The sequence below is a fragment of the Pleurodeles waltl genome, chromosome 4_2 (assembly GCF_031143425.1).
Source record: "Pleurodeles waltl isolate 20211129_DDA chromosome 4_2, aPleWal1.hap1.20221129, whole genome shotgun sequence".
NCBI classification, from domain to species: Eukaryota; Metazoa; Chordata; class Amphibia; order Caudata; family Salamandridae; genus Pleurodeles; species Pleurodeles waltl.
This window is the reverse complement of record NC_090443.1, coordinates 159424992-159438718: the sequence shown is the minus strand read 5'-3', so window position 1 is coordinate 159438718 and position 13727 is coordinate 159424992. Positions and strand designations below refer to the sequence as shown.

At 46.1% G+C, this 13727-nt stretch overlaps 1 protein-coding gene across 2 annotated transcripts in view; it reads left to right on the top strand.

Moving 5' to 3' along the window:
- The window catches only part of GTSF1 (gametocyte specific factor 1), a 795979-nt gene that overhangs the window by 426027 nt on the left and 356225 nt on the right, over positions 1-13727 (top strand). For both annotated transcript variants that reach the window (XM_069231025.1, XM_069231026.1), the window contains exon 12: positions 8935-9017. In XM_069231025.1, the coding sequence (XP_069087126.1) occupies positions 8935-9017 (83 nt within the window). The remainder of the gene's footprint in view (positions 1-8934; positions 9018-13727) is intronic.

Genomic DNA, 13727 nt, shown 5'->3' with positions numbered 1-13727 from the left:
CCCCCTTAATTCCACCTCCAGTGGTTGGGGTCCCCTTTAGAAGGGTTGAGGTTGACGTTTTTGGACCCCTGGACCCTCAAACAGCATCCGGAAGCAGATTCATACTGGTGGTAGTGGATAATGCCACCAGGTACCCTGAAGCTATACCCCTTAGAACTACCACTGCTCCTGCAGTTGCTAGTGCCTAGTATTTTTACCAGAGTGGGTTTCCCTAACAAGTTGGTATCAGACAGAGGTAGTAACTTCATGTCTGCATACCTCAAGGCAATGTGGAATGACTGTGGAATGGCATATACGTTCACTGCCCCATTTCACCCACAAGGAAATTATTTAGTTGAGAGATTCAACAAAACCATAAAGGGGCAGTATATCCTGTTACCATGTTTGCTTTTCACCTACAGAGAAGGGCCACAGAAGGGAGTAGTTTTTTTTTTCCCCCTTTGAACTTCTATTTGGACATACTGTAAGGGGACCATTCTGTTTAGTGAGGGAAGGTTGGGAGATACCTCTTAAATAGCCCAAGCAAGACATTGTGGACTATGTGCTTGTCCTGTGTTCTACGATGGCTGAGTACTTGGAGAAAGAATCCACTAACCTTGAGGCCAGCCAAGAGCTCCAGAAGCTCTGGTATGATTAAAAAAAAAAGGCTGCCATGGTGGAGTACCAAGTAGGACAGAAGGTGTGGGTACATGAGCCTGTGTCTCCCTGGGCACTCCAGGATAAACAAAGTGGCCCTTACCTATCCTTGAGAAGAAGAGTGAAGTCACCTATCTGGTTGACCTAGACACTCCTAGAAGCCTTCACAGTGCCATCCATGTGAACCGCCTAAAGCTGTTCCATGACAGGGCTGATGTGGCTTTGCTGATTGTCACTGATGAGGGCTAGGAAGAAGAGGGAGCCTCTCCCTGATCTTCTCTGCCGCAGTCCGAAAGATGGGTCAGTTGATATTGGGTTTTTTCCAGACAGCATACTGGGGTAGGACTTGCCTCCAGTGAGGGTGAGCTCTTTTCCCTACCCCTGGTCAGACTAACTGGTGTGTCCATGATATGGACACCGGTGACCTCCTTCCTGTCAAAAGCAAAAACTACAGACAGTCTGACCAAGTGAAGGGTAGCATCAGAGCTGAAGTAAGCAAGCTGCTTGACTTAGGGGTGATTGAGCCCTCTGACAGTCCCTGGGCCAGCCCAGGGGTCCTAGTCTCTAAGCCTCATCCCAAGAGCTGAAGTTCTGTGTGGACTGTGGCGGTCTCAGTCCTGTCACCAAGACAAATGTCCACCCTATCCCAAGAGCAGATAAACTTATTGACAGGTTAGAGGCAGCCGCTTTTCTCAGTACTTTTGTTTTGGCATCTGGGTACTAGCACATTGGTCAGACCCCTGGAACAAGAGAAAGAACAGAATTTTCAACACCAGATGAACATTACCAGTTCACTGTTGTGCCATTTGGTTTAAATAATGCCCCTGCTACCTTTCAGAGATTGGTGAATAAAGTCCTTGCTGAGTTGGAAGCCTTTAGTGCAGCATATCTTGATGATATTGCTGCCTTTAGCTCCACTTGGCAGGATCACCATGGCAAGGTTCTTGAAACTCTGTGAAGTGCAGGCCTCACTATCAAGGCAAGCAAGTGCCAGAAAGGGCAGGTAAAGGTTGTATACTTGAGTCACCTTATTGGTGGAGGCTAAGTTCAACCACTACAACCCAAGATCCAGACAGTTCTGGACTGGAAAGCTCCAACTGCCCATACACAAGTCGGGGCATGCCTTGGCTTGACTGGGTACTACAGAAGGTTTGTGAAGGGGTATGGTACCATTGTGGCACCCCTCACAGAACTGACTTCCCAAAATCTGCCATAGAAAGTAAATTGGACAGTGTTTCCTTCAGTGTCTCAAAAGCCCTTTGACAGCTCAATGTACCCATTCTAAAATGTCCATATTACTCAAAGCAGTTTATAGTGCAGGCTGAACATGGGATAGGAGTTGTCCTCTCCCAGACCAATGATAATGGCCATGACCAACCTGTTGCTGTCATTAGCAAGAGGTTACCCCCCCCCCCCAGAGAGCAGCATTGGAGTGCCATTGAGAGGGAAGCCTTTGCTGTGGTCTGGTCCCTGAAGAAATTGAGGCCATACCTGTTTGGTTCCCGCTTCCTTCCTCAAACTGACAACAGAAGGCTGATGCAAATGAAAGGTGTAGGAAAGTACCATCTTGCCTGGCATATTACCCCCATGTTCACTGTGTGTATGCTTGTTTTTGCCCTTGTGTCACGGGGATCCTGCTAGGCAGGACCCCAGTGCTCAGTGTATGCCCAGTATGTGTTCCCTGTGTGGTGCCTAACTGTAACACTGAGGCTCTGCTAACCAGAACCTCAGTGTTTATGCTCTCTCTGCTTTCTAAATTTGTCACTGCAGGCTAGTGACAAAAATTACCAATTCTCATTGGCACACTGGTACACCGATTTAATTCCCTTGCATATGGTACTTAAATACCCAGGGTATTGGGGTTCCAGGAGATCCCTATGGGCTGCAGCATTTCTTTTGCCACCTATAGGGAGCTCAGACAATTCTTACAGAGGCCTGCCACTGCAGCCTGAGTGAAATAACGTCCACGTTATTTCACAGCCATTTTTCACTGCACATAAGTAACTTATAAGTCACCTACATGTCTAACCCTCACTTGGTGAAGGTTGGGTGCCAAGTTACTTAGTGTGTGGGCACCCTGGCACTTGCCAAGGTGCCCCCACATAGTTCAGGGCAAATTCCCCGGACTTTGTGAGTGCGGGGACACCATTACACGCGTGCACTATACATAGGTCACTACCTATGTATAGCGTCACAATGGTAACTCCGAACATGGCCATGTAACATGTCTAAGATCATGGAATTGTCACCCCAATACCATTCTGGTATTGGGGGGACAATTCCATGATTCCCCTGGTCTCTAGCACAGAACCCGGGTATTGCCAAACTGCCTTTCCGGGGTTTCCACTGCAGCTGCTGCTGCTGCCAACCCCTCAGACAGGATTCTGCCCTCCTGGGGTCTGGGCAGCCACGGCCCAGGAAGGCAGAACAAAGGATTTCCTCTGAGAGAGGGTGTTATACCCTCTCCCCTTGGAAATAGGTGTGAAGGGCTGGGGAGCAGTACCCTCCCCTAGCCTCTAGAAATGCTTTGATGGGCACAGATGGTGCCCATCTCTGCATAAGCCAGTCTACACTGGTTCAGGGATCCACCAGCCCGCTCTGGCGTGAAACTGGACAAAGGAAAGGGGAGTGACCACTCCCCTGACCAGTACCTCCCAGGGGAGGTGCCCAGAGCTCCTTCAGTGTGTCCCAGACCTCTGCCATCTTGGATTCAGAGGTGTTGGGGGCACACTGGACTGCTCTGAGTGGTCAGTGCCAGCAGGTGACGTCAGAGACACCCTCTCATAGGCTCTTACCTCTCTTGGTAGCCAATCCTCCTTTCTTGGTAGCCAAACCTCCTTTTCTGGCTATTTATGGTCTCTCCTCTGGGGTATTCTTGAGATAATGAATGCAAGAGCTCACCAGAGTTCCTCTGCACTTCCCTCTTCGACTTCTGCCAAGGATCGACCCCTGACTGCTCCAGGACGCATGCAAAACCGCAACAAAGTAGCAAGACGACTACCAGCAACATTGTAGCGCCTAATCCTGCCGGCTTTCTCGACTGCTTCCTGGTGGTGCATGCTCTGAGGGCTGTCTGCCTTCACCCTGCACTGGAAGCCCAGAAGAAATCTCCCGTGGGCCGACGGAATCTTCCCCCTGCTAACGCAGGCACCAAACTTCTGCATCACCAGTCCTCTGGGTCCCCTCTCATCCTGACGAGCGTGGTCCCTGGAACACAGGAGCTGGGTCCAAGTGTCTCCCACAGTCCAGTGGCTATTCTGTCCAAATTTGGTGGAGGTAAGTCCTTGCCTCCCCACGCCAGACAGTAATCCTGTGCACTGTGTGATCTGGAGCTGCTCCGGCTTCTGTGCACTTTTCCAAGGATTCCTTTGTGCACAGCCTAGCCTGGGTCCCCAGCACTCCGGCCTGCATTGCCCAACTCGCTGAGTTGGACGCCGACGTCGTGGGACCCTCCTTTGTGACTCTGAGTTGACCTCTGTCCTCAGGTCTTCTAAGTGCCTGTTCTGGTACTTCTGCAAGTGCTGCCTGCTTCTGTGGGGGCTCTCTGATTCGCTGTGTGCCCCCTCTGTCTCCTTCTCCAAGGGGTGACGTCCTGGTCCTTCCTGGGCCCCAGCAGCACCCAAAAACCTCTACTGCGACCTTTGCAGCTAGCAAGGCTTGTTTGTGGTATTTCTGCGTGGAAACACTTCTGCAACATCCAGCATGCCGTGGGACATCTTCCCTCCAAAGGAGAAGTTCCTAGCCAGAATCATTGGCTTCTTCCACCCAGAAGCAGCCTCCTTGCACCTTCATCTGGGGTTTCCTAGGCTTCTGTCCCCCCCTGGACACTATCGTGACTCTTGGATTTGCTCCCCTTGCCTTACAGGTCCTCAGGTCCAGGAATCCGTCTTCAGTGCTTTGCTGGTGTTTGTGGTTCTTGCAGAATCCCCCTATCATGACTATTGTGTCCTATTGGGGTAGCAGGGGAACTTTACTCCTACTTTTTAGGGTCTTGGGGTGGGGTATCTTGGATACCCTGACTGTTTTCTTACAGTCCCAACGACCCTCTACAAGCTCCCATAGGTCTGGGGCCCATTCGTGATTCACATTCCACTTTTGGAGTATATGGTTTGTGTTGCCCCTAGACCTATGTTCACCTGTTGCATCCTATTGTAATTCTACACTGCATTACTTTTCTTACTATTACTTAACTGTTTTGGGTTTGTGTACATATAACTTGTGTATATTACTTACCTTCTAGCTGAGGGTACTCACTGAGATACTTGTGGCACATTGTCATAAAAATAAAGTACCTTTATTTTTAGTAACTCTGAGTATTGTGTTTTCTTATGATATTGTGCTATATGATATAAGTGGTATAGTAGGAGCTTTGCATGTCTCCTAGTTCAGCCTAAGCTGCTTTGCCATAGCTACCTTCTATCAGCCTAAGCTGCTAGAAACACCTCTACTCTACTAATAAGGGATAACTGGACCTGGCACAGGGTGTAAGTACCACAAGGTACCCACTATAAGCCAGGCCAGCCTCCTACAAAAGGTGAAAACCCTGAACTGTTGAGGTGGTCCATCTCCCTACAGGGAATGGACTTTACAATGGAACATAGACCTGAGACTGACCACGCCAATGCAGATGCCCTTTCCAGGTTTTTCCACTTAGATAACGAAGATTCTCTTTGGATAGGTTAGTCTCATTCTCTTTTGTTTGGCTGGGTTGTGTAGGAAAGTGCCCCTTTTTGACATGGTCATCTCTGCTTTATGCCTGGTATTTGATGCGATTTTTACTGAAAGTGCACTGGGTTCCTGTTAACCAGGTCCCAGTGCCAGATCTCGTTCCCTAAAACTTTGCAAATGTTCCCCAATTAGCCACACCTTTTGCACCACTAAATGCCACTAGAAAATGTTACCCCTGGTTCCTAGGGCATGGGTACCAAAGAGGGTCCCCAAGGGCTGCAGTAAGTGCTGTGCAACCCTCAGAGACCCTTCACCTAGCACCTGCAGACTGCCATTGCAGGCTGCGCGTCTTGGTGCAGCCAAAAGTGAAAACACGACATGGCACACAATATATGTAAGTCACCCCTAAAGCAGGCCTTGCAACCCTGTGGCAGTTTGCATTATATTACGTGAGGACATGTGTAAGAGTAGATATGCCCCTGCTATGTCTTTCAATTCTGACACATAATGAGTGGACAGGGGAGCCATTTTAAGTACATGTGCTGGACACTGGTCAATTCGAGTTCCTCAGCTAAATGATGGCTTCACTGAAACTAGAGATATTTGGTATCCAACATCTTGTATTAATAAACCCTCACTGATGCCAGTGATGGATTTAATAATAGATGCCCCCAGAGGGCACCCTAGAGTGCCCCCTGAAAAACCTACCATTTACCTGTGTGCTGGCTGACTACTTCTAACTGGCCTGCTACAGCCAGACACGTTTGACTGCCAGGGGTGAAAGCCTTTAATCTCGGGGGGACAGAAAGAAAGCCTGCTCTGGCAGGGGTGTTAGCACACCCCTCTCAACAGGATGACCTGCAAATCTGATCCCCAAGGCAGGGGGCTTCAAAGAAGCCCACCACCATTGAAATGTACGTCTGGTTTCCCATCTGCCCCCACACCCCCTTGCCCAGGACACCTGGCACCTGGACAGATGGGAAAATTAATAGTCAGGGGAGGTGTGTCCAGCTCTCAGGTTAGTCCCACCCCTAAGGTGAGCTGCCTGATGTTGACATAACTTTTGAAAGTCTGCCATCTTGGTGGTGGCAGAACTAGGAACTCTGGGAAAGGGTTATGCGCTCTTCCCACAGGAAGTGGTCATATAGGGCGTGTAGTGACCCCAGTGGTAGGTAACAGCTACTACCCTACACTCCCCTAACACCCCTTTATTCGGCATTTAGGAGAGGCTGTGGCACAGGACATAAGATCTTTGCAGACCTAAAGAAGGGCGACACCACAGAGACACAAAAGGCAAGAACTGAAGATCATTGAATGACTCGTCACCAAGCCTGCCTGCTGCCTTCGACAATTGTGTGAAATAACGCTTCTCCCGCCATCTACTAAAACTTCCAAAAGCCTGGGAAGACTGCTAGCCCTCACCCCAGTAGAAGGAACTTCAGTGGAGCAGCAGAGCTCCTTCCCTGCACTTTTGCAGGCACCCATGTTACACTGAAGAAGACTCTGAACCACCAAAACCTGACACTGGACAGCACCACTGCTCCCGTGCCCCCCAGCCCGAGTTGAAATGGGCCTATGGTGCCAACGTGGTCCCCAGTTTCTCCAGAGACAAAGTCCATTGTGGGTTTAACCACTGCAACCTTGCCTGCAGCCTCTTTGTGCAGGCTCCCATCAGCCTCAAGGGACTCTGGTGACGGCAATCTGATGGTCCACTACCCCTCTGCACCCAGATACCTCAGCCCGAGGAGAAGAGGACCACTGGGGTCTCTGGATCCCCTAGGCTCATGAGACTTGAGCCCACTTGTTGGTTTGTCCAGACTGGTCCCTTAGTCCATGCTTGTAGCCCGTTTTTGTGGGGCCCCTCCACCATGATTGTCACCGATGAAGAGAGACCCGCTGGTCCAAGAACCCTCTGCACCCAGATACCCCGGACTAAGGAGAAGAGGACCTCTGGTGTCCCTGTGTTTGAGTATCGCAAGAACCAAACCAAGTCCAGTGGTTCACTCTGATTGGACCCCCAGTCCCAACCTGCAGCCTCTTTTCAACAGGACCAAACACCATTGCCTAGCATTGGGCACCTGATGCTGTACTACACCTCTGCACCCAGCTACCCCGCTGCACCCGGTGTGAACTGTTGGTGTGGCCTTGGAGTTTGCGCCATACTCATTTTAAGTCTTAGAGATTGGTCCAGTAAATCGTTGTACTCTACCTCTATGCCATATTTGTTCTTCCTCCGTAGGATAACATGCAGCTTTGAAGACTTGCACGAAGTGTTGACAACTGTAAAGATTTTTCTTACAAAACTTACTTACCTGAGCGTATTGATTCTGGTGGCAAAACCTATATAAAGATACTTGTTGTTTTTTGTAAATTGGTGTGGATCTCCTTATTGAGTCATGTGTCTCATTTATTGACTGTGTGTTTGCAAATGTCTCCCACTCCGCTCTGATAAGCCTAAGGCTGCTAAAAAGGCCCCTAAAAAGAGCACCTTGACATTGCTAGAGCAAGCCCCTTTTCCATGGACTCTTTGCGTTATATACCTAATTTTGGTTTGCCATATAAAGATCCAGTTTCCTACAGTATTTGTGTACTCTTTGGGTGACTCCCAAACTTTTGCCTTATCAACGGGGTCTGGAGGATGTCTTGGGGCTGCCTGAGGCATCCAAGATCCCTTGGATTAAGTTTATAAAGCATCACCTTCTCCATATCTGATGTGGTAACCTATGGCCTACCCCTATGGAAGTCAGTGGGTTTTCGAAGTAATGTTATAGGTCCTATACTGGCCACATATTGAAGAATCAATTTTAGAACACTCTAGGGCAGGTTCGCTTTCTGCCTCCTTTCTGCCTCATTTCTTGACTTTAAAGATGAATACAGCATAGAAAGCTGCCTGGATGAGATGGAGCCACCCCCAGCTAAAGCACTATATATGGAATTTCAGGTAGGGATTTTGCTGCTTTGTTCCCATTATGGCTAAATGGCAGCGTGCACCTAAAGCGTATGATGGGTTCTGTTCCTTTTGTTTCAAGGTGATTGAAACTATTGAACATGCTGTAATCTCTGTCCAACATATCATGGGTACAGAAGGAAGTGGATTTTTATGTTATGTCATAACCTGGGAATTAGGCACTACAGAGCAGCAATTAGGATCCTGAGAAGCAATTCAGACAGCTGATTGTATTTGTTGTTTCACGGTTCCTGTTGCACATGTGGAAGCTCGGGCAAAAAGGATTGCATTTTGAAGAGTTCTGCTTGCAGTCTGCCTCAGTTTGTCCTAGCTATGAAAGTATGTACTGGTCTTCTGATTGGTGTTACTCTAGGTATTGGTTGTAGGTCGCCTTCGGTGTAGCGGGGTACCATCTAGCCTCACATTGTATTGTACATGAATACATTTGATAATTTTAACTTTTTTTTTTATTGCATTAGTAGCTTATTGATTTTTATGCAGTTTATATATTGTGATGTCTTTGTATGTGTTATGCTTTTATGGCAGTAAAGCCAAATAAAGATTTATGAAAAAAACATTTAACTGCCTTCAAGTTGCAAGCAATGTTATCATTAATACAATTTTTCTTGTGACACTTTCTTCTGTAGCAGTGACTGTCATGCTTTGTCTCGTTTCTGTGACAGAAATACAACAGGCTTAAAGGCAAATGCTGTGAAAGGACAAACAGCACCTTGCTGGACTACTAAATCCAGCCCATGGAAACCTGGTAAGTATTGATGTAATAGTCCAGGTCTGTGGTGTAAGTTAATGGAAGAGATTTCTCCCGGGTGATTATAACTGCTGTCTTGTATCACAAAAGTCTGGGCTTTAAGTGCTTAACACGGTCCGCTGTGATCCGCAAGACATAAAGTACCAAAATTGACTATGCAGGATGCTTGAGTATTTCATTTTGAATACGTTCAAATTATTTTCTGTACCAGTAGTGTTACCAGGAAGTCCTAATAAGTCCCATTACTTTCGATTTTGATGCATAGTTAATGTCATGTTGGAAAACGGAGTATGACACTTGGAATTAAAATGAAATAACACAAGATCACATTTTGAAATGCATTTGGCTCAGTGGATTTCTGGGAGGATCTGTAACTGGAGAAGTCACTATAACTTTTAAGTTACTCTCTTATTCCTATCCTACGGGTATTGGGCCTCCAAGTGACTTGAGCAAAAACTGCATTTCAAATTCCTGTGATGCCAGAACCACACTTGTGCCCATATGAAGTTTGGCAACCTTGCCAGTTCCTCCTTATTCATGGGTAGGGCAGAGAATAGGACAGAGTCGGCAGAATAAAGGAGCAGCTAAATAACAATCAGGGTTCATTTTTGCCGAGTAAAACCATTATAGATAAGACCAACATAAATTATTCTGCTATCTAGGGCTGTGCCCAGATTTGTATCCCAAGTAAAGTTTTACCATTAGGTATAGACCATGTGTGAAGTTGATATGACTTACTATGATCGCCCAGCTATTTAACATCCATCGTCAAAAACTGTTGTTTCTGTCAGTGGGTTTGAAAGCAAATTGCAGGCTGTTGAAACAAGGCTTTTGCTCAGATGAGGAGGGGTGGGGAGAAGACCTGGACAGTGAAAATTACTGAAAATCTTCTGCTGAGAAGGAACCCGATGGTAGTGGACATTGTGTTGTAAAAACATGTTTAATGAGGTCCTATACTTGGTTGGATATTTTAGGTAAGATTATTGCCCTTGTGTCTCTTTGCCATTTAGAATCTCAGATTATTGAAAATTCTCAATTTAAATTAAGTCCTAACTGAAGCAGAAATTATGCAGTGAATGATGAGCTTTTGGTATGCACTATATGCCTACCAAAAGATAGTAATTATGAGGATTTCTAAACTTGTTCCCATTTTAAACACCAAATATTTAAGCTCTGTGAAAAACAAAGATTGTCATACAGGGCAAATTTTAAAATAATGAAAAAGTTTACTGATTTGATGACAGCCCATGTCGGCTCCCTCTAGGCTAAGTATTATTGAAAGAATGAGGGTGAGGAAGATTTAGAGATGATGGAGGAGAAGAAAGATCCTTATAATGTCAAGAGTAGGAATTCTCTTTCTAAACCTAGTGTAATAAACATTGAACCAATCCTAAAGCAACAATGCCTCAGGACACAGAGTGCTGGAACAGAAAAAGACTTAATCAAATTCAAAAATACAAACTTTGACCCCATGGGTCAAAAGCATACACCCTTTGGGGCTAAGAAAGAAACCAGTAAGGACGATCCTACAAAAGTTGACTCGACTTGTAAGGATTATGGAGATCAGAAAAAGGCTTTGGAGATTCAGACTTCCAAATTAAGGCGACTTTCATGGATGTTGATGTCTAAAATATGGCATGGTGCCTCGATGTAAGGGCTTTTGACCTAGAAGTAGCATCTTTATACAAAAGAAGCAATTTTAACACACTTTAGAACAAATCTAGCCATCTACAATTGGTGGAAATAGTGCAGCTAATCCTTTGTTTGCCAGAATATAAACCACTATTTGAGGAATTAACAATTATTTCCTATACTGATTTATAATCTGTACCTAAGGCAGCTCAAACAACAAGTAGGTAGTTTTTATTATGAAGTGCTTGGCTTTGCTTTTTAGGATTCAGGCACAACATGCAGGCAAATGTTAAAGATAATCCATTTGCTGATAAAAAAAAATATTTGGACCAGGCCACAGCACAGGACAAAAGAAAAAAACTGAATTCACAAAAACAACGGGGTACCGTCACAAAACGTTTCAAGTAATAGAAGACAGACAGTTTCCACCTGGAAATTCTAATCCTCATTGAGTCTTAAATCATTACAAGAACATGCTCCGTGGCAACAAGCACCACCACCAAGACAAACCTATCGCACAAGAGGCAGCAACCAATGCACAAAAGGCCACCAAGAGGGTTCACAAAATGTCTTTTAGTGGCAATACATTTGAAATACAAAACTATTCCTATTTATGCCTTACCTAGATGTGGGGTTGGACAGTCAGACCTACTACACTAGTTGGTGATCATAATCCATCTAAAAAGCCTTTACCTGCACAAAAGTGCAGAGCTAAATACAAGTACAACAATGGTGACTCCGAAGCAAAAGATTTTGATGACACTAACACATTTCGCAGTCTCGGGCAGTGAGACATGGGATAAGAAGGTCAAGTTTGATGCTTAACACTCTGGTGTTATCTAAAACATGTTTTCATGACATCAGTTGCAGAATGGTTACACATTTAGTGGTCTAAGTCACATAGGTTAGGAAGAGCTAGTGGTTGTTGCACAAGGTTTGCAGGAATAGTTGAAATTGTGGAATTATAACAACATAACAATAGGAAGGAAATTGACAAGCCTACTCCACACACCTAGCCACAGTCACTATAGATTTTCACAAACAGGATGGGTGCACATCTGGACAAACTTAAAATAAGGATGTAAAAGTCCAGCAAGGATATGGTGAAACACATCAATAGCCTAGAGTTCAAAATAGTATTTTAGGCTTACTTTAGGTTTTAAGGCATTATTAGTTTAAATGTGTTTCAAACCCACACACTGGGGCAAATTGTCCATATTTACATAGACAGTAGAATAGTGTTATATCTAAGCAAGGTGACACCAGGTCTTAACAGATTATCAAGACTTGCACAAAAGAATCAGCTTTGGGCTAAACCCAAGATTTAGAGTGATTGCCAGGCATCATTTACAGAGTGGATAAAATACAAAGGCAGGTGCATTAAGCAGAGATACACAGGGTGTCACATGGGTAACATACACATGGGAGATTAAAACAGAGTTGATAAACTATTGAGTTATGCAGTGAGGGACACCAACGATGTTACCTTCAAGCAAAAACAGAAAATGCCTATACATCACTGACAGGAACAGGTACAGGATATTTCCTTACACTACACTGATTCAGTTACTGGTACACAGGTGCAAGTCATCCAACCTAATCACAATCCTATCCCCCCCCCCCCCCCAGAGGAAGTAAAACAAGCATGTTATTCCTGTCTGTTGACATGTCCCAACAAAGAGTACTTGAACTACCAGTTTCAACAGACAAGTAGCAATGCAGAGAAAAGGTGGACCATCCAGAACCAAGGTTCTTATAGGTAGCAGTGTTGCCCCTGAATCTTCATTTACCACATTTACACAAATGTCACAAAACAAGCAAGAAGGATATCTATGACTGTGTTAAACTGAATATGTTACGAGCAGAAAATGGTGTGTCATAATGGTGATGTAATATTTTTCAGGATAAAATGGAACTGCGATTTGTTCCTGACAAGGCTTTATGAAGCCAACTTTTGAACAGATGACGGCACAACTTTAAACAGCTAATTCTAAAAACAGCATGTGTGCTACAGATCACATACTGTGCACTCTCCAGTCATCTAGTTTTGGTAACTTATAAGTCACCTATATGTCTAACCCTCACTTGGTGACGGTTAGGTGCCAAGTTACTTAGTGTGTGGGCACACTGGCACTAGCCAAGGTACCCCCACATTGTTCAGGGCAAATTCCCCAGGCTTTGTGAGTGTGGGGACACCATTACACACGTGCACTACATATAGGTCACTACCTATATGTAGCGTCACAATGGTAACTCCGAACATGGCCATGTAACATGTCTAGGATCATGGAATTGTCCCCCCATTACCATTCTGGTATTGGGGGGACAATTCCATGCATCCCCAGGTCTCTAGCACAGAACCTGGGTACTGCCAAACTGCCTTTCCGAGGTCTCCACTGCAGCTGCTGCTGCTGCCAACCCCTCAGACAGGTTTCTGCCCCCCTGGGGCCTGGGCAGCCTGGTCCCAGGAAGGCAGAACAAAGGATTTCCTCTGAGAGAGGGTGTTACACCCTCTTCCTTTGGAAATAGGTGTGAAGGGCTGGGGAGGAGTAGCCTCCCCCATCCTCTGGAAATGCTTTGATGGGCACAGATGGTGCCCATCTCTGCATAAGCCAGTCTACACCAGTTCAGGGATCCCCCAGCCCTGCTCTGGCACGAAACTGGACAAAGGAAAAGGGAGTGACCACTCCCCTGACCAGCACCTCCCAGGGGGTGTCCAGAGCTCATCCAGTGTGTCCCAGACCTCTGCCATCTTGGATTCAGAGGTGTTGGGGCACAATGGACAGCTCTGAGTGGGCAGTGCCAGCAGGTGACGTCAGAGACCCCCTCTGATAGGTACTTACCTTTCTCAGTAGCCAATCCTCCTTTTGAGCTATTTAGGGTCTCTCCTCTGGGCTATTCCTCAGATAACGAATACAAGAGCTCACCAGAGTTCCTCTGCACTTCCCTCTTCGACTTCTGCCAAAGATCGACCGCTGACTGCTCCAGGACGCCTGCAAAACCGCAACAAAGTATAATGAAGACTGCCAGCAACATTGTAGCACCTCTTCCTGCCGGCTTTCTCGACTGTTTCCT